The sequence below is a fragment of the Odocoileus virginianus genome, chromosome 31, assembly GCF_023699985.2.
Source record: "Odocoileus virginianus isolate 20LAN1187 ecotype Illinois chromosome 31, Ovbor_1.2, whole genome shotgun sequence".
Taxonomy (NCBI): Eukaryota; Metazoa; Chordata; class Mammalia; order Artiodactyla; family Cervidae; genus Odocoileus; species Odocoileus virginianus.
In genome coordinates, this window is record NC_069704.1 from 17,507,252 (window position 1) to 17,526,139 (window position 18,888).

At 38.4% G+C, this 18,888-nt stretch overlaps 1 protein-coding gene, 1 long non-coding RNA gene and 1 pseudogene across 2 annotated transcripts in view; 2 read left to right on the top strand and 1 right to left on the bottom strand.

The window, feature by feature from the left end:
• LOC139032413 (uncharacterized) overlaps positions 1 to 18,888 on the top strand; it is a 123,744-nt gene that overhangs the window by 86,870 nt on the left and 17,986 nt on the right. The gene's annotated exons all lie outside the window — the stretch shown is intronic.
• LOC110122778 (cell division cycle-associated protein 7 pseudogene) lies at positions 7,116 to 8,385 on the bottom strand (annotated as a pseudogene).
• On the top strand, positions 10,846 to 13,844 carry LOC110122779 (olfactory receptor 13C3). Its single transcript, XM_020870325.2, has one exon. The coding sequence runs from the start codon at positions 12,317 to 12,319 to the stop codon at positions 13,304 to 13,306; it is 990 nt and encodes a 329-aa protein (XP_020725984.2). The 5' UTR covers positions 10,846 to 12,316; the 3' UTR covers positions 13,307 to 13,844.

Sequence of the window (18,888 nt, forward strand, 5' to 3'; positions counted from 1 at the left end):
TCTTCTGCTTCTGTCAGGTCCTTAATGTTTCTGTCCTTTATCATGCCTATCCTTGCCTGAAATGTTCCTTTGCCATGTCTGATTCTTTTGAAGAGGTCTCTATTCTTACCTATTCTGTTGTTTCCTCTATTTCTTTCTTTTATCATTTAAAACGGCCTTCTTATCTTTCCTTGTTCTTCTCTGGAACTTTGCATCAGCTGGGTTCATCTTTCCCTTTCTCCCTGGCCTTTTGCTTCTCTTCTTTTGTCTGCTATTTGTAAAGCCTTCTCAGAAAACTATTTTGCCTTCTTGCATTTTTTTCCCCCACTTTGGGATGGTTTTGGTTACTGCCCCCTTTACAATGTTATGAACTATTGTCCATAGTTCTTCAGTCACTCTGTCTACCAGATCTAATCTCTTAAATCTATTTATCACCTCCACTGTATAACTATAATGAATTTGATATAGATCATACCTGAATGCCCTAGTGGTTTTCCCTACTTTCTTCAATTTAAACTTGAATTTGCTATAAAGGCCTCATGATCTGAGACACAGTCAGCTCCAGATCTTGTTTTTGCTGACTTTACAGAACTTCTCCAGAACTTCTCTTTGGTTGCAAAGATCATAATCAGTCTGTTTTTGATATTGACCACCTGGTGATGTCCATGTGTAGAGTCATCTTTTGTGTTGTTGGAAAAGGATGTTTGCTATGACCAGCTTATTTTCTTGACAAAACTCTTGTTAGCCTTTGCCCTGCTTAATTTTGTACTCCAAGGCCAAACTTGCCTTTTATTCCTGGTGTGTCTTGACTTCCTACTTTTGCATTCCAATCCTCCATGATGAAAAGGACATCTTTTTTTGGTGTTAGTTCTAGAAGGTCTTATAGGTTTTCATAGAACCAGTCAACTTCAGCTTCGTTGGCATCAGTAATTGGGGCATAGACTTCGATTACTGTGATGTTGGATGGTTTGCCTTGGAAATGAACTGAGGTCATTCTGTCATTTTTGAGATTGTTCCCAAGTACTACATTTCAGACTCTTTTGTTGACTATGAGGGCTACTCCATTTTTTTCTAAGGGATTCTTGCCCACAGTAGTAGATACAATGGCCATCTGAATTAAATTTGCTTGTTCTCATCCATTTTAGTCACTGATTCCTAAGATATTGATGTTCACTCTTGCCATCTCCTACTTGACTGCATCCAATTTGTCTTGATTCATGGACCTAACATTCAAATTTCCTGTGTAATATTTTTCTTTACAACATTTGACTTTACTTTCACCACCAGAAACATCCACGACTGAGCATTGTTTCTGCTTTGACTCAACCACTTCATTCTTTCCGTAGCTGTTAGTAATTTCTCTCCAGTCTTCCCCAGTAGCCTATCTGACACCTTCCAACTTGGGGTGCTAATCTTCTGATGTCATATCTTTTTGCCTTTTCATGTTTATGAGGTTCTCCCAACAAGACTGCTAGAGTGCTTTTTCCATTTCCTCTTCCAGTGGACCACGTCTTGTCCGAACTCTTCATTATGACCCATCTGTCTCGGGTGGCCTTGCATGGCATGGGTCATAGCTTCATTGAGTTACACAAGCCTCCATGCCGCAACAAGGCTGTAATCCATGAAAGGGGATTACCACTGACTTATTTCTGTTTCTTGATGAGAAGCTTTCCATGTTTAACCATGAAATATAATATCAGCTTTGATTCTGTTATATATGGCCTTTATTAAGTTGAGATGTGTTCCTTATGTATCCAACTTATTGATATTTTTTTATCATGAGAGAATAATGTAATTTTGTCAAATTCTCTTTTCTCCTTCTATTAAGATTATCATGTGATTTTAATCTTTTATTCTATTGTTGTGAGGTATTGCATATATTGATTTGTGTACTTTGAGCCATCTTTGCATTTCAGTGATAAATTTCACTTCTTCATGGTGTATGATTCTTGTAATATGGTTTTAAATTCAGTTTGCTAATATTTGGCTGAGAATTTTTGCATCTATATCCTTCAGGGATATTGGTCTATAGTTTTTTGTTTTTTCTTGTAGTGCCCTTATCTGACTTTGGTGTGAGGGTAATGACCTTTGAAAATAATTTTGGGAGTTCTTCCCCTTTCTTCTTTCTTTTTTGGATGAATTTGAGAAGGATTGATATTAATTCTTTAAATGTTTGGTGAAATTTACTTGTGAAGCATCTGGTCCTGAGTCTTTTATTGTTGGGGGATTTATAATTACTAGTCTCATCAGATTTTCTGTATCTTCATGATTCATTCTGGGTAAATTGCTTGTTTCTAGGAATTTATCAATTTCTTTTAGGTTATCTACTTTATTGGCATATAATTGTTCATTGTAATCTCTTATGATCCTATGTATTTCCTTACTATCATTTGTAATGTGTCATCTTTTATTTCTGATTTTATGTATTTGAGTCTTCTCTTTTTCTTAGCCTAGTTGAAGGCTTTGTTTATCAATTTCATCTTTTTTAAAAAGCCACCTTTTATGTTTATCAATCTTTCATCTTGTTTTTTCTGGTCTAATTTCATTTATTTACACTCTGAGCTATGTATTTCCTCCTTATTACTAACTCTGGGCTTGATTTTTCTTCTCTTTCTAGTTCCTTGAAGTTAAAGTTAGGTTATTTGAGATCTTTCTTTTCCCTTTATATATGTATTTATCATTATAAACTTCTCTTTCTGAACTGCTTATGCAGTACTTTATATGTTTTAGTGTTTATTTCCATTTTCATTTATTTCAACATATTTTTTGACTTCCCTTTGGATTTTTTTCTTTTACACTTTGGTTAGTCATAGGTGTGTTGTTTTGTTTTCACATATTTGTAAATTATCCAGCTTTCCTTTGGTTGACTTCTAATTTCATACCACTGGGTATGAAAAAAAGATACTTGATATGACTTCAGTCCTCTTACATATACCAAGGCTTGTTTTGTAGCCTATGATAGACATTTTTGTGATCTATCCTGGAGAATGTTCCATGTGTACTTGAGAGGAATAGATATTCTGCTGCTCTTGGATAGACTGTTCTGTATATGTCTTTTAGGTCCATTTAGCTGAAAGTATGACTTAACCCCAACATTTCCATGTTAATTTTCTGCCTGTATGATCTATCCATTGCTGAAAGTAGGGTATTGAATCCCCCCCTACTATTTTTGTGTTATTATTTCTACCTTCATATCAGTCAGTATTTAGGTGCTTTTTATGTACAGTGCTTATATAATTGTTATGTTTCCTTGATGAATCCACTCTTTATCATTATATAATGAAATTCTTTGTCTCCCATGAAAAGTTCTGTCTTAAAGACTATTTTATCTGATCTAAGTATAGATACACCCATTGTCTTTTGCACTGTATTTGCATGGAATATATTTTGCCATCCCCTCACTTTCAGTTCATATGTGTCTTTAAAACTGAAGTTTTAAGGCAAAATATTGTTGGGTCTTATTTTTTTGTTTGTTTTTATTTTTAATTGGAGGATAATTGCTTTACAATATTATATTGATTTCTGTCATACAACATGAATCAGCTCTAAGTATGCATATAACAACTTCATCTTGAGCTGAAATGAGGTAGATGACCCTAGATCCTGTTATACATAGTGAAATAAGCCAAAAAGAGAAAAAAATATATCATATATTAATACATATATATAGAATCTAGAAAAATGTTACTAATGAACCTATTTGCAGGGCAGAAATAGAGTTGTAGATGTAGAGAATGAACTTGTGTACATAGTGGAGGAAGGAGAATGTGGGAAGAATTGAGAGAGTAGCATTGATATGTACACTACCATGGTTAAAAAAGATAGCTAAAAGGAAAAAGCTATGTAGCATAGGGTACTCTGCTCAATGCTCGGTGATGACCTAGAGGGCTGGGATGGAGGCAGAGGCTCGAGGGTCCTTTTTTCTTTTCTAAATTCATCTAGTCACTTGGATGTTTTGATTGAAGATTTCGATCCATTTACATTTAGAATAATTTTTGATATGTAGTGACTTACTAATACCATCTTATTAATTACATTATGACTTTTACATATTTCCGTTGTTCCTTTTCCCCTCTTGCTGCCTACTTTTATGGATGCTGATTTTCCCTGTGATATGCTGATTCTCTTTATCTTTTGTGAATTTATGATGGTTTAAATTTATAGTTACCATATAGCTTACATAAAACATACAATAGTCTATTTTATGCTGATAGAAACTTAACTTCAGTTTCAGACAAAAACTCTGCCCTTTAAATCCTCCATTTTATGTTTTTATCAGGACATTTTGCCTATTTTTGTAGTCTATATTTAAAACAGTAATTTTTAATGCCCCTTTCCTTTAGTCTTTATACTATATTTAAATGGCTAATATAACATACTATTATGGAATTAGAATTTTATTAAACTGACTGTATCAATGTGCTGAATATTTTTACATGTTTTCATGTTACTAATTCAGTTCAGTTCAGTTGAGTTGCTCAGTCATGTCCGATTCTGCAGCCCCATGGACTGCAGCACACCATGCTTCTCTGTCCATCACCAACTCCGGGATCTTGCTCAAACTCATGTCCATCAAGTTGGTGATGCCATCCAACCATCTCATCCTCTGTTGTCCCTCTCCTCCTGCCTTCAGTCTTTCCTAGCATCGGGGTCTTTTCCAATAAGTTGGTTCTTTGCTTAAGTTCGCTAAAGTATTGGAGCTTCAGCTTCAGCCTCAGTCATTCCATGAATATTGAGGACTGATTTTCCTTAAGATGGACTGGTTGGGTCTCCTTGCTGTCTAAGGGATTCCTGAACCATAGTTCAAAAGCATCAATTCTTTGGCACTCAGCTTTCTTTATGGTCCAACCCTCACATCCATACATGATTACTGGAAATACTGTAACTTAGATTATATGGACCTTTGTCAGCAAAATAATGTCTCTGCTTTTTTTTTTTTTTGATGATTTATCACATGGTAGAGTTTTATTCATAATTCACTTCTTTTTTTCTACATATTATCATTTTATCAGAGGCTCAGTCCCACATTTGATAATGTAGGAAATAGCAATTTTGTAAAACAGGTGAAATACAACTAACAGTGATATTCGTTTCCTTCCAAGGAGCAAGTGTCTTTTAATTTCATGGATTCAGTCACCATCCTTAGTGATTTTGGAGTTCAAAAAAATAAAGTCTCTCACTATTGCCATTGTTTCCCCATCTGTTTGCCCAGAAATGATGGGACCAGATGCCATGATCTTAATTTTTTGGATGTTGAGTTTTAAGCTAACTTTTTCACTCTCCTCTTTCACTTTCATCAAGAGGCTCTTTAGTTCTTCACTTTTTGACATAAGTGTGGTGTCATCTTAATATCTGAGCTTATTGATATTTCTCCCAGCAGTCTTGATTCCAGCTTGTGCTTCATCCAATCCAGCATTTCTCATAGTGTACTCTGCATATAAGTTAAATAATCAGGGTGACGATATGCATTCTTGATGTACTCCTTTCCCAATTTGGAATCAATCTGTTGTTCCATGTCCAGTTCTAACTGTTGCTTCTTGACCTGCATTCAGTAACTCAGGAGGCAGGTCAGGTGGTCTGGTATTCCCATCTCTTGAAGAATTTTCCAGCTTGTTGTGATCCATATAGTCAAAGACTTTATGCATAGTCAGTGAAGCAGAAGTATATGATTTTTCTGTAATTCTCTTACTTTTTCAGTGATCCAGTGGATGTTTGCAATTTGATCTCTGGTTCCTCTGCCTTTTCTAAATCCACCTTGAACATCTGGAAGTTCTCGGTTCACATACTGTTGAAGCCTCACTTGGAGAATTTTGAGCATTACTTTCCTAGCGTGTGAGATGAGTGCAATTGTGTGGTAGTTTGAACATTCTTTGACCTTTCTTTGGGCTTGGAATGAAAACTGGCCTTTTCCAGTCCTGTGGCCAGTGCTGAGTTTTCCAAATTTTCCAGCATGTGAGTGCAACACTTTCACAGCATCATCTTTAAGGATTTTAAATAGCTCAGCTGAAATTCCATCACCTTCACTAGTTTTGTTCATAGTGATGCTTCCTAATTAGTGTTCTGTCATTTCCTCTTTTTTTTTTTTCTCAAAAGCTCTATTTACATTTATTGATTCAAGGTCCAATTATGCACCAAATACTGAACTGAACTGGCACAGCTACAGGCTGCAGATGCAAAGCAAAATGAATACACACACACTTTGACTCTACCTCTACAGAGAGATTTGATTCATGCCAAAACAGGGCAAGGGAGAGACAACACATGACTCTGCCCAGAAACTAAACTGGCAGAGATGGCAAGTTCGCAAACTGTTAAAATTTAAGTCACCCTCCTCCAAAAAAGGCACTTCTCAGTTATAAAAGTGCTTCAAACCTGAACATGAATCCTCTATGCCTGGCTTGTAATTTCTTCAAGAAAGCAAAAACTGCAAAGGATTGTAGCGGAGCTTAAGTATCAAATTTCCATGCAAAATAACCAAGAATTTATTTGAAACACCTTATGTTATGAGCTGAAATAAACTTGACAAATTCAATTATCCTGAGGTTTGATTCCATGAATTCAAAGATTGGCCTACTCCTGAAGCCTCCCCATCTCAATTTCCTAGGATGGCTTTTCTACAATGATTTCAAGCTTAGTACTGTCCTCGAACCTTCATATTGTGACCAGTGGGCCAGATGCACACGGCAGAGGAAGTCAGCAGCAACTAAGTCTCAACTGTGACAACTTGAATCACAAGCAAAATACACGGAATATTCTCCTCAGAAGCCTCCAAAGTCATATACTCCACTTGCCAAAAATCACCTAATTTTTCCACATGGTCTTACGACTTTTGTGCCTTGATTCTGCTAAAAATGTTGACAAACACTATATCAGACCCAGTGTTTACAAGTGAGCAAGTTACAGGGATAGTCTCTGAAACTGGGTAGAGGTAGTTAATACTACCACTGTGTTTCTAAGTGCTTGGTTTTATGTGTGGATTCCAGGGCTATTTCAACGCCAATTAAATCCAACATGCTTTCATGAAACTGTCGTTTAAAAAGGATTCCGAAACTAAATGATGGAGGAGAATCATTGAAAGTAAGAGGACAGCACGGGGCGAGGGTGGGCAGAAAAGCAAAGGAGACACTGCAGGAGGGCAGAGGACAGCTGGCACTACACTTCTGGGATGCCCAGACACACGTGCGCATTTAATGACGACAACTTGATTTGCCTATAAGGCAGACTGAGCCTCAGAATTCTTAACCCGGATTTCCATCACATGATAAAGCTGGAAACTTTAACAAGGAAGAGTTGCGAAGTGGAAGGCAGGTAGCGGATCTTCCAATTATTATCCTTGCATTTCAAACTCCTGTTTTAGACTTTTCAAGTAAGCATGCACGTTCCCAAAGCCATGGTACTTGGCTAAGTACACGAGCACCCCAGTCGCACACCGCCCATCTCGCTGCCGAGAGAAGCTGCAGTTGCAGATCCCTCGACATGGTGGGCAGTGCCAGTTTGGGTCTAGCAGAGCATCCCTGACTTCTTCACCATAACGGTTTCGAAGGCAGGGACCACAGAATTGGCCTCGAACGCCCCAGCACTCTGGGTTTCTGCAGTTTGTCTTGGTATCGACGGCACTGATGACAAGTTGACCCCAGTGAACGGTTATAGATCTTCTCTCGGGAGTTGTTGCAGATGTTCTCCAACTCTTCCTCCGTGATTTCATCCACCGGGCGAACGACATGAGGAAGGGTCATGGGTCCGGGGCGACGACTTCGGGGCATGTCATCTTCATTCATGTAGCCGACCATGGGCTTCCTCTTCCTCACCAACAAGTATTTGTCCTCCTCTTCCTCCTCCTCCTCCGTGGGCAGGGCCCTGAGTGACCCAAGGACCCGGGACCTGGACCTGGTGAGCGGACGAGCTCTCCGCTCAGGGTTTCTCCTGTAGGCGACACCTGGAAACGTGCGCCTCCTGGGTGTCTTTGGATGTGAACTGGGGCCCGGCAGGGAACGCCTCCCAGGGAAGGAGCCAGGGAAGCTTTCTAATTCTGACACTAGTTTTGCAAGCATTGCTTTGTTTTGCTTTATATTTAAAGCCCTTTTCTCCAAGAAATTCATGCCACTTTCATCTTCCGAGTCAGAATTGGAGTCGGTCACAGAATTCTCCGGGGGCCCAGGGGGCACAGTTCTTTTGCTGGCTGCTCCCCTGGTGCGTCGTGTGGGAAACTTCATGGCCACGCGGAGGGGTCCAGACCGTGTGCCCTGACTGCGGGTCCGACAGCCCTGACGGTCCACCTGCAGCCTTGTGTTTGCAAAATTATCAGAAGCAAAGCTGCCACAACTGTCATCAGAGGATGACGGGGTTTCCATGGAAATCAACTTCACATATCTGAATTTCTTGAAGTTCTTCTTTGCTCTGCAATCCTTTTGCTTTTTTGGCCGAGGATTCCACCTCCTACTTCAGTCAGAAAAAAGAAGCAGTTTCTTGCCTAGGTCCCACCAACAAACACCTCTGCAGTTTCATCTGTTCTCAATTTACCTCCCTTTCTTCTCTTGTTCAAGATTATTTTTCCCTGTCTCCAGTTTTGATCAGTGTTCTCTGTCATTTCCTCTTGAAGAACTCCTTTTAGCATTTCTGGTAAAGTGAATCATGGTGCTAAATTCCTTCAGCTTTGTGTGGGAAAGTCGTTATGGCCTCTTTATTTCTGAAGAGTAATTTTGCCAAAGGTTGGTATTATCTACAGTATAATAAAATAAACTTTCCTAAAACATTTAATTCAGTAATAAATTGTTTATCTTCCTGAATTCATACCTTTAACTGCCCATTCTGTACTTCTTCCCCTCTTCCTCCTCTCTCTCCTGCTTTTCCTCTTCCTCCTGCTCTTTTTCTTCTTTACTTTTGTGGCCTTAAACATATGGATTCCCTTTTGTGCTGGGAATTTATTTTATTGCTTTTCAGTATCTTTTTTCATTACCAAAATTGTGATGCCATCCTGCACAAAATCGACCTATCTAGAATAATGAATATAAAAAAGCAAAATCATTAAATTTGTCATTGAATTCACAATGAATTGAACTGATCAATTAAATTGATTACTTCTCAATTCAAGCATTTCATTTTGATAATTTTCATTTGAATTAATAAGTTCTTACTTTGAATTAACATTATTTTGGTCATAATTTGAACTAAAAAGCTCTCATATTTCATGAAATTACTTTGGTGAACATTTGCTCCTGTATTCAAATGTTACATGGGTAGGAGAATGTCATTTCAGTTTGGAGTTTTAGTTCAGACACAGTTTGTTCCCAACACCACTCTTAATTGTGTCTGTGGGACAATGTCCCTAATGCACCAAAAGTTTCCCATTCCACTGATCTCTCATTCCAACTTTAAATTGTTTTGGGAACAGGGGAACAATTACAACTGTTGCATAACAAATATTTATTCTTCCACATCTGAGGAACCAAACATTGTTTGTTGAACCTGATCTTAATTCAGAATGCTGACAGTAAGTACTGACAAGAAATGTAGCAAGTTCTTTTAGGCGGTAGAAATAATTTATCAATAATAATGGTAAATCTTGATTGTCATGGCACTGTATCTTTTCAGTCTATAGTTAAAGCTATCATTAAGTGGTAATTTGTAATGTGAATAGCCTGATGAAACACAGGTATCAGTTTATCACTAAAATACAGCTGTGAATCATTATGACTATCATTATTTCATTATTATTTGTATACTCTGTTAATCCTTAATTTCCATAGGCTATCTCATTATTTCCTAAAAACATTCCTCTAAGGAACGTAAGGCAAATATTTTTATCATTTTACAAATGAGAAGACAGCTATTAATTAGAGTCAGAGTACCTCAAACCAAAGACTTTGATTCTAATCTGAGATGCTTTTCCACTGTAAAAACCCATGTCATATGTATTTTTTTAAATATTAAATGATCCTCTGTACTTACAATGGGTAAATGGTAATAGTTTATATAAGATGGCTGTTTGTTAGTATTGACTGAAAAATAGTTTAAAAAGCTAAAACCTGATGTTGATGAACAAATGTGACATGTTAACGTTTTCCTGATCATTAATTCACAAATACTGCTTGAGTCTAGAAAATAAGCCTTTACCAATTCAGTCAGAACCCATCTATTATATGCTGCCACAGTATTAGACTTAGGTATAGAAGGATGAACAAGACAAATAAACTCCTTCCCCCATGTCTCTCGTTACCTCACAATATAACAACATAAACAGTTTAAAGTGCTGGGAGCAGAAGTAAAGCAAAGGTAGCAAAACAAGCCTAGTTCAAGGCGTATTTGACTTAGTGAGAGATTCTGCCTAGGATGGAAAGGTTTGGAACAGTTGGCTGGAAGAAGCAGTTTAAATAGCCTCAGATGCATTGTCATCGCAATTGTCTGGAAGAGGAAGACAACAGTCGCTGCAGTCCTGGGGATTCAACGAGCCTGGTTAAAACATCTTCATGTATCCTGGTAAATCTTGCCATCATTTCTATTAGTGATTGGTCTGATCAGGGTGCTCATGTCCCTTATCCAGTGCATCCTCTCACCAATTTCTGAGCCTCATTGGGGAGAATTTTGACTTGTCATGTGAAGTAGTATAGGATAAGTGTTGGATCTTTGCCTCCTTGTTCTTGGCACTATTGAATGAAGGTCAGTTTGACTTTGTGACCTTGACTCTTCTAAGGTTCTCACTAACAACAGCCTGCTGTTGACACATGATTTTATACAAATTTTAATGCTACCAGTTAGGCAAAATTGTAATGTGAAGATAATGAACTATAAATATTGCTTGTTCCTGATTTTAGTCATGTGACATTAGCCAAGTGAACTAATTTCAAGCCTAAAATATGACACACAAGATCCTGAAGTAAGAAATTGTTGCATAAATGAAATGAAGGTTTTGTCCTCCTCTTTCTCTTCTTTAAGGAAAATTCTTTCCTTAAGCTTCACAATGTCATTTGGGCTAAAGTTTTCATCTCCAAAATTGAGATTTTTATATTCCCTTATTGTCTTTCTCTTCAAAGTTGTGATATTTCTGTTGTGTATTCTTAATTAAATTGTTCCTTAGTATGACTCCCTCTGTTGATTGGATTTCTGATTCTAAGTAAGATCTGCTATATAGTGATTTCCCCAGCTCCTCTCACATGGGAAACTAAGTGACAGAGTAGGCGAAAGTGGGCCACGCTGAAATCCTCGCATCTGCCGCCACGTGAGGACTAAGTTGGCGATTCTGCCCAATGTCCAATATGGTGGTGGTTATGGAAAGATCAGTTTTCACATCCAATAATGTGACAAACACATTAATCTAAATGTCTTAATGCCTTTTATTATGTTTCTGCTAAAAGTCTCATAAAACCCTACCATGTGATGACCCATGTGTATACTAAAAGTAGTGGTGCTGTGAACTACACTTGATCTGAGCTTTGAGCTCCACTTTACTATTTACTATGTGGTCAACCTTGGAAAAATTCCACTTTTTAATATTTGAAAAATGGGGATAGTATAAACAGTGATTATATTCTGTTAAACATAAAATAGTACATATACCCATGTATGCCTATTTATAAAAAATATTTAAACCTTTTTGCTGTGTTTTCTTAGGTTGACTTAAGTGAGTAAATTATGAAGATACACTCTGAAGCCACAGAGTAAAAATAAGTGAAGAGACTATGTAATGTTCTCCAAAGGTTGTCTGTAACATTCGCGTGGAGCTGGTGTATGCAGTGGTCTTGTCATAGGAACAGCCATACAAGAAACTAAGAGGAGCTGGAATATGAAATCAACAGATATCTGTGTTTAAACAGATGTTAAATTTCAGTTTATGCTATTCAATTTATTATTACTAATTATCTATAAAACAATTAAGTTGACTAATATATACTATGCAGTGTCAGGCATAGAAAGATGTATGCCCCCCCCCAAAATCAGAGTCTCTGTGAATTTTGACCATTGTGAATTGCAATTTAAAATTTCCAGTCCTATTGAGTGCTTTTTTGCCATTTCCACTCTTTACTTTCTAGGACAGATGAAGTCAGGCTTATAATTACTAATTAGTCGGGAGTTTTAGAAACCTCAACCCAGGAACATGTCCTCAACAGGAAAAGTTACTTCTATATGTTTCTTTATTCATAGGTAGATCTTCACATAGTGGCAATAGCATAGATACTTTAATCATTTCCAGTTTTATTGTATTTTGTTGATACACATTGTTGAAGATAACTGGATGTCAGGGCTTCAAGTAAACACTCCTTATAATACATTCTTTAAAAATTAATTGCTCAGGTAATGTGTAACATGTAACACTTGTTTCCTGGCAGTGAACATATCTTATATGAGGTCTTCCTTTGACATCCTGAAAGCAGAGGACATGGAGAAAATTAACCAGACGTTTGTGCTAGGATTTATTCTTCTGGGTCTTTCTGAATACCCAAAGATTGAGATTGTTTACTTTGTTGTAATTCTAAGTATGTACCTAGTCATTCTGATTGGCAATGGTGTTCTGATCACCGCAAGCATTTTTGATTCCCATCTTCACTCCCCCATGTACTTCTTCCTGGGAAACCTCTCTTTTCTGGATATCTGCTATACATCTTCCTCTGTTCCTTCAACTTTGGTGAGCTTAATCTCAAAGAAAAGGAGCATTTCCTTCTCTGGATGTGCATTGCAGATGTTCTTAGGATTTGCAATGGGGTCAACAGAGTGTTTCCTCCTTGGCATGATGGCTTTTGACCGCTATGTGGCCATCTGTAACCCTCTGAGATACCCTGTCATCATGAGCAGGGTGGTGTGTGTCCTGATGGCTTCTGTGTCATGGCTCTCTGGCGGAATCAACTCAATTGTGCAAACATCTCTTGCCATGCGATTGCCTTTCTGTGAGAACAATGTAATCAATCATTTCACATGTGAAATATTAGCTGTTCTCAAGCTAGCTTGTACTGATATATCTCTCAATATTGTCACCATGATGGTATCAAATATGGCATTTCTAGTTCTTCCACTGCTGGTCATTTTTTTCTCCTACATGTTCATCCTCTATACCATCTTGAGAATGAACTCAGCTACAGGGAGACATAAGGCCTTTTCTACCTGCTCAGCACATCTGACTGTGGTAATTCTATTTTATGGTACCATCTTCTTTATGTATGCCAAACCCAAGACTCAAGAACTGCATGGAGAAAACAAGTTGCAAGCTTCTGACAAGCTCATTTCTCTGTTTTATGGTGTAGTTACTCCCATGCTAAATCCTATAATCTACAGCTTGAGGAATAAGGATGTAAAAGCTGCTGTAAAATATTTGTTAAACAAAAAACCTATCCAATAAGTATTTCAAAAAATGTAGATCTTTGTGTAATAGACACAAAGATGGACTTCTAGGTAAATAAATATGAACTTTTTTTGGGAAACCATGGTTTAAGAGATATTTTTGTTCGTCCTTTCACTGATCTTGCTGCTAAGTCTGCTAAGTCACTTCAGTGTCCGACTCTGTGCGATCCCATAGATGGCAGCACACTAGGCTCCCCCGGCCCTGGGATCCTCCAGGCAAGAACACTGGAATGGGTTGCCATTTCCTTCAGTGCCTGAAAGGGAAAAGTGAAAGTGAAGTCACGCAGTCGTGTCTGACTCTTACCGACCTCATGGACTGCAGCCTACCAGGCTCCTCCGTCCATGGGATTTTCCAAGCAAGAGTACTGGAATGGCGTGCCATTGCTTAGCTAGAATTACTCAGAACTATAGTTTGCTACCACCTTGGCTTCCAGTGTTTTCAGATATCACAAGTACCATCAGCTGAGTTCAGTCCCTCAGTTGTGTCTGACTCTTTGCAACCCCATGAACTACAGCTCACCAGGCCTCCCCATCCATCATCAACTCCGGGAGTCCACCCAGACCCATGTCCATCGAGTTGATGATGCCATCCAACCATCTCATCCTCTGTCGTCCCCTTCTCCTGCCCTCAATCTTTCCCAGCATCAGGGTCTTTTCCAATGAGTCAGCTCTTTGCATCAGGTGGCCAAAGTATTGGAGTTTCAGGTTTAGCATCAGTCCTTCCAGTGAACACCCAGGACTTATATCCTTTAGGATGGACTGGTTGGATCTTCTTGCAGCCCAAGGGACTCTCAACAGTCTTCTCCAACACAACAGTGCAAAAGCATCAATTCTTTGGTGCTCAGCTTTCTTTATAGTCCAACTCTTACATCCATACATGACCACTGGAAAAACCATAGCCTTGACTAGACGGACCTTTGGTGGCAAAGTAATGTCTCTCCTTTTTAATATGCTATCTAGGTTGGTCATAACTTTCTTTCCAAGGAGTAAGCGTCTCTTAATTTCATGGCTGCAATCACCATCTGCAGTGATTTTGGAGCCCAGAAAAATAAAATCAGCCACTGTTTCCACTGTTTCTCCTTCTATTTGTCATGAAGTGATGGGACCAGATGCCATGATCTTACTTTTGTCAATACTGAGCTTTAAGGCAACTTTTTAGCTCTCTTCTTTCACTTTCATCAAGAGGCTCTTAGTTCTTCTTCACTTTCTGCCATAAGGGTGGTGTCATCTGCAAATCTGAGGTTATTGATATTTCTCCTGCCAGTCTTGACAACAGCTTGTGCTTCTTCCAGCCTAGCGTTTCTCATGATGTACTCTGCATAGAAGTTAAATAAGCAGGGTGACAATATACAGCCTTGATGTACTCCTTTACCTATTTGGAACCAGTCTGTTGTTCCATGTCCAGTTTTAACTGTTGCTTCCTGACCTGCATACAGGTTTCTCAAGAGGCACACCAGGAGGTCTGGTATTCCGATCTCTTTCGGAATTTTCCATAGTTTATTGTGATCCATGCAGTCAAAGGCTTTGGAATAGTCAATAAAGCATAAATAAATGTTTTTCTGGAACTCTCTTGCTTTTTCGCTGATCCAGCAGATGTTGGCAATTTGATCTCTGGTTCCTCTGCCTTTTCTAAAACCAGTTTGAACATCTGGAAGTTCACGGTTCACATATTGCTGAAGCCTGGCTTGGAGAATTTTGAGATTACTTTACTAGCATGTGAGATGAGTGCAACTATGTGGTAGTTTGAGCTTTCTTTAGCATTGCCTTTCTTTGGAATTGGAGTGAAAACTGACCTTTTCCAGTCCTGTGGCCACTGCTGAGTTTTCCAAATTTGCTCACATTGAGTTCATCACTTTCACAGCATCATCCTTTAGGATTTGAAATAGCTCAACTGGAATTCCATCACCTCCACTAGCTTTGTTTGTAGTGATGCTTCCTAAGGCCCACTTGACTTCACATTCTAGGATGTCTGACTCTAGGTGAGTGATCACACCATCATGATTATCTGGGTTGTGAAGATCTTTTTTGTACAGTTCTTCTTTGTATTCTTGCCACCTTTTCTTAATGTCTTCTTGCTTCAGTTAGGTCCATACCATTTGTGTCCTTTATTGAGCCCATCTTTGCATGAAATGTTTCCTTGGTATCTCTTATTTTCTTGAAAAAGTCTCTAGTCTTTCTCATCCTATTGATTTCTTCTATTTCTTTGCATTGATTGCTGAGGAATGCTTTCTTATCTCTCCTTGCTATTCTTTGAAACTCTGCATTCAGATGCTTACATCTTTCCTTTTCTCCTTTGCTTTTCACTTCTCTTCTTTTCACAGCTATTTGTAAGGCCTTCTCAAACAGCCATTTTGCCTTTTTGCATTTCTTTTTCTTGGGAATGGTCTTGATCCCTGTGTCCTGTACAATGTCACCAACCTCCGAACCTCCGTCCGTAGTTCATCGGGAACTCTGTCTATCAGATCTAGTTCCTTAAATGTATCTCTCACTTCCACTGTATAATAAGGGATTTGATTTAGGTTGTACCTGAATGCTCTAGTGGTTTTCCCCACTTCCTTCAATTTAAGTCTGAATTTGGCAAGAATACACAGAAGAACTGTACAAAAAAGATCTTCACGACCCAGATAATCATGATGGTGTGATCACTCACCTAGAGGCAGGCATCCTGGAATGTGAAGTCAAGTGGGCCTTAGGAAGCATCACCACGAACAAAGCTAGTGGAGGTGATGGAATTCCAATTGAGCTATTTCAAATCCTAAAGGATGATGCTATGAAAGTGTCACACTCAATATGCCAGCAAATTTGGAAGACTCAACAGTGGCCACAGGACTGGAAAAGGTCAGTTTTCATTCCAATCCCAAAGAAAGGCAATGCCGAAGAAAGCTCAAACTACTACACAGTTGCATTCATCTCATGTGCTAGTAAAGAAATACTCAAAATTCTCCAAGCCAGGCTTAGCAATACATGAACTGTGTACTTTCAGATGTTCAAACTGGTTTTAGAAAAGGCAGAGGAACCAGAGATCAAATTGCCAACATCTGCTGGATCATGGAAAAAGCAAGAGAGTTCCAGAAAAACATCTATTTCTGCCTTATTGACTATTCCAAAGCCTTTGACTGCATGGATCACAATAAACAGTGGAAAATTCTGAAAGAGATGGGCATACCAGACCACCTGATGTGCCTCTTGAGAAACCTGCATGCAGGTCAGGAAGCAACAGTTAAAACTGGACATGGACCAACAGACTGGTTCCAAATAGGAAAAGGAGTACGTCAAGGCTGTATATTGTCACCCTGCTTATTTAACCTCTATGCAGAGTACATCATGAGAAACGCTGGGCTGGAGGAAGCACAAGCTGTTGTCAAGATTGGCGGGAGAAATATCAATAACCTCAGATTTGCAGATGACCACCCTTATGGCAGAAAGTGAAGAGGAACTAAAGAGCCTCTTGATGAAAGTGAAAGAGGAGAGTGAAAAGTTGGCTTAAAGTCCAGCATTCAGAAAACTAAGATCATGGCATCCGGTTCCATCATTTCATGGCAGATAGATGGGGAAACAGTGGAAACAGTGGCTGACTTTATTTTTCTGGGCTCTGAAATCACTGCAGATGGTGATTGCAGCCATGAAATTAAAATATGCTTATTCCTTGGAAGGAAAGTTACGACCAACCTTGACAGCATATTAAAAAGCAAAGACGTTACTTTGCCACCAAAGGTCCGTCTAGTCAAGGCAATGGTTTTTCCACTTGTCATATATGGGTGTGAGAGTTGGACTGTGAAGTAAGCTGAGTGCCAAAGAATTGATGCTTTTGAACTGTGGTGTTGGAGAGGACTCTTGAGAATCCCTCAGACTGCAAGGAGATCCAACCAGTCCATCCTAAAGGAGATCAGTCCTGGATGTTCATTGCAAGGAGTGATGTTGATGCTGAAACTCCAATACTTTGGCCATCTGATGCAAAGAGTGACTCAATGGAAAAGACCCTGATGCTGGGAAGGATTGAAGGCAGGAGGAGAAGGGGATGACAGAGAATGGGATGGTTGGATGGCATCATTGACTTGATGGACATGGGTTTGGGTGGACTCCGGGAGTTGGTGATGGACAAGGAGTCCTGGCATGCTGCGGTTCGTGCGGTCGCCAAGTTCGGACGTGACTGAGCCACTGAAGTGAACTGAACTGAGCAAATATATTTATAATTGTTACATTATCCTGACAAATTGACCCTTTTATTATTGTACAATGATTTTCTTTGTCTTTTATGATAATTTGACTTTAAGTCTATTTTTCTATTGGGGTGGAAGGGATGGGGAATACATGTAAATCCATGACTGATTCATGTCAATGTATGACCAAAACAACTACAATATTGTAAAGAAATTAGCCTCCAACTAATACAAATAAATGAAAAAAAAAAGTCTATTTTTCTAGTATAAATATAGCCACCTCTCTCATTGGCTATCATTTGCTTGGAATGCCTTTCTTCACCCCTTCACTTTCAGCCTTTGTGTGTCCTTAAATCTAAAGTGAATCTCTTGTAGGAGACATATAGTTGAGTCTTATTTTTTTAATTCATTCAGCTACTCTGTTTTTTGATTATGAAGTTTAGTCCATTTCATTCAAAGTAATTATTGACAGCATGGTGAGGAGTTACCATTGTCATTTTTAAAAAAAATCAATTTCTGTCTGTTTTGTGGTTCTCTTATTTATCTCTTGGCTTTTTTTTTTTTTTTTTGGTTTTATGAAATTTTTTCGGTGGTGTTCTTTGATTCTTTTATGGTTCTCTTTTGTGTATCTACTATATGTTTTATCTTTTCCATAGGATTTGTATCAACATTTAAAAATTATAGCAGTCCCTTTTAAATCATAAGAACTTAATATATAATTGATGTCAGATTTTACTTATATTCATATTGTGCTTTTATTTAAAAATATCAGTGGCTACAGTTATTCTGCTACTTTTGTCTTTTAATTTATATGCTAGTATTAAAAGTGACTTCCATGCCACCACTACAGTATATAATAATCTATGATATATATATTCTGTGCATATACTGTATACATATGTGCTGTATATATTTATTCTAGCAGTAAGATTCTTGTAACCATTCTTCTTGAATGTTTTCTCTTTCTGTACTGAATTTCTCATTTTTTTCATGTGTCGTTTTCCTGATTTCGCTTGGTTGTCTGCAGCTCACTGAGCTCTTTTAAGATATTTTTTTGGAATTCTTTATCAAATAGTTCTTTGATCTCTGTTAGTTTTTAGGGTTGGTTTCTGAAGCTTTATTGCTTTCCTTAGATGTATCATTTTTGCCTGATTCTTTATTCTTGTAGACTTGCATTTGTCTTTGTGCAGTTGAAGGAGCATGTCCCCTCTTCCAGTCTTTACAAATGGTTTTGGCAGGTGTTGACTTTCTCCTGTTGGATTCTTAGTCAACCAGTACTACCTCCAGGATTGTAGTCAGGTGAGCCTGGATCTGGGTCATAGGGCTGCATCTCTGTCTGTAGTAGGGTTTATGGTTGATATCAGGTCTGATACCCTTGTTAATAGGGGTATCAGTGGGCATAGTTCATCCTGGATAGATG

What these genes read in the sequence shown, in the direction of transcription:
- LOC110122779 (XM_020870325.2), top strand. Translation starts at nt 12,317, where the DNA reads ATGAGGTCTTCCTTTGACATCCTGAAAGCAGAGGACATGGAGAAAATT.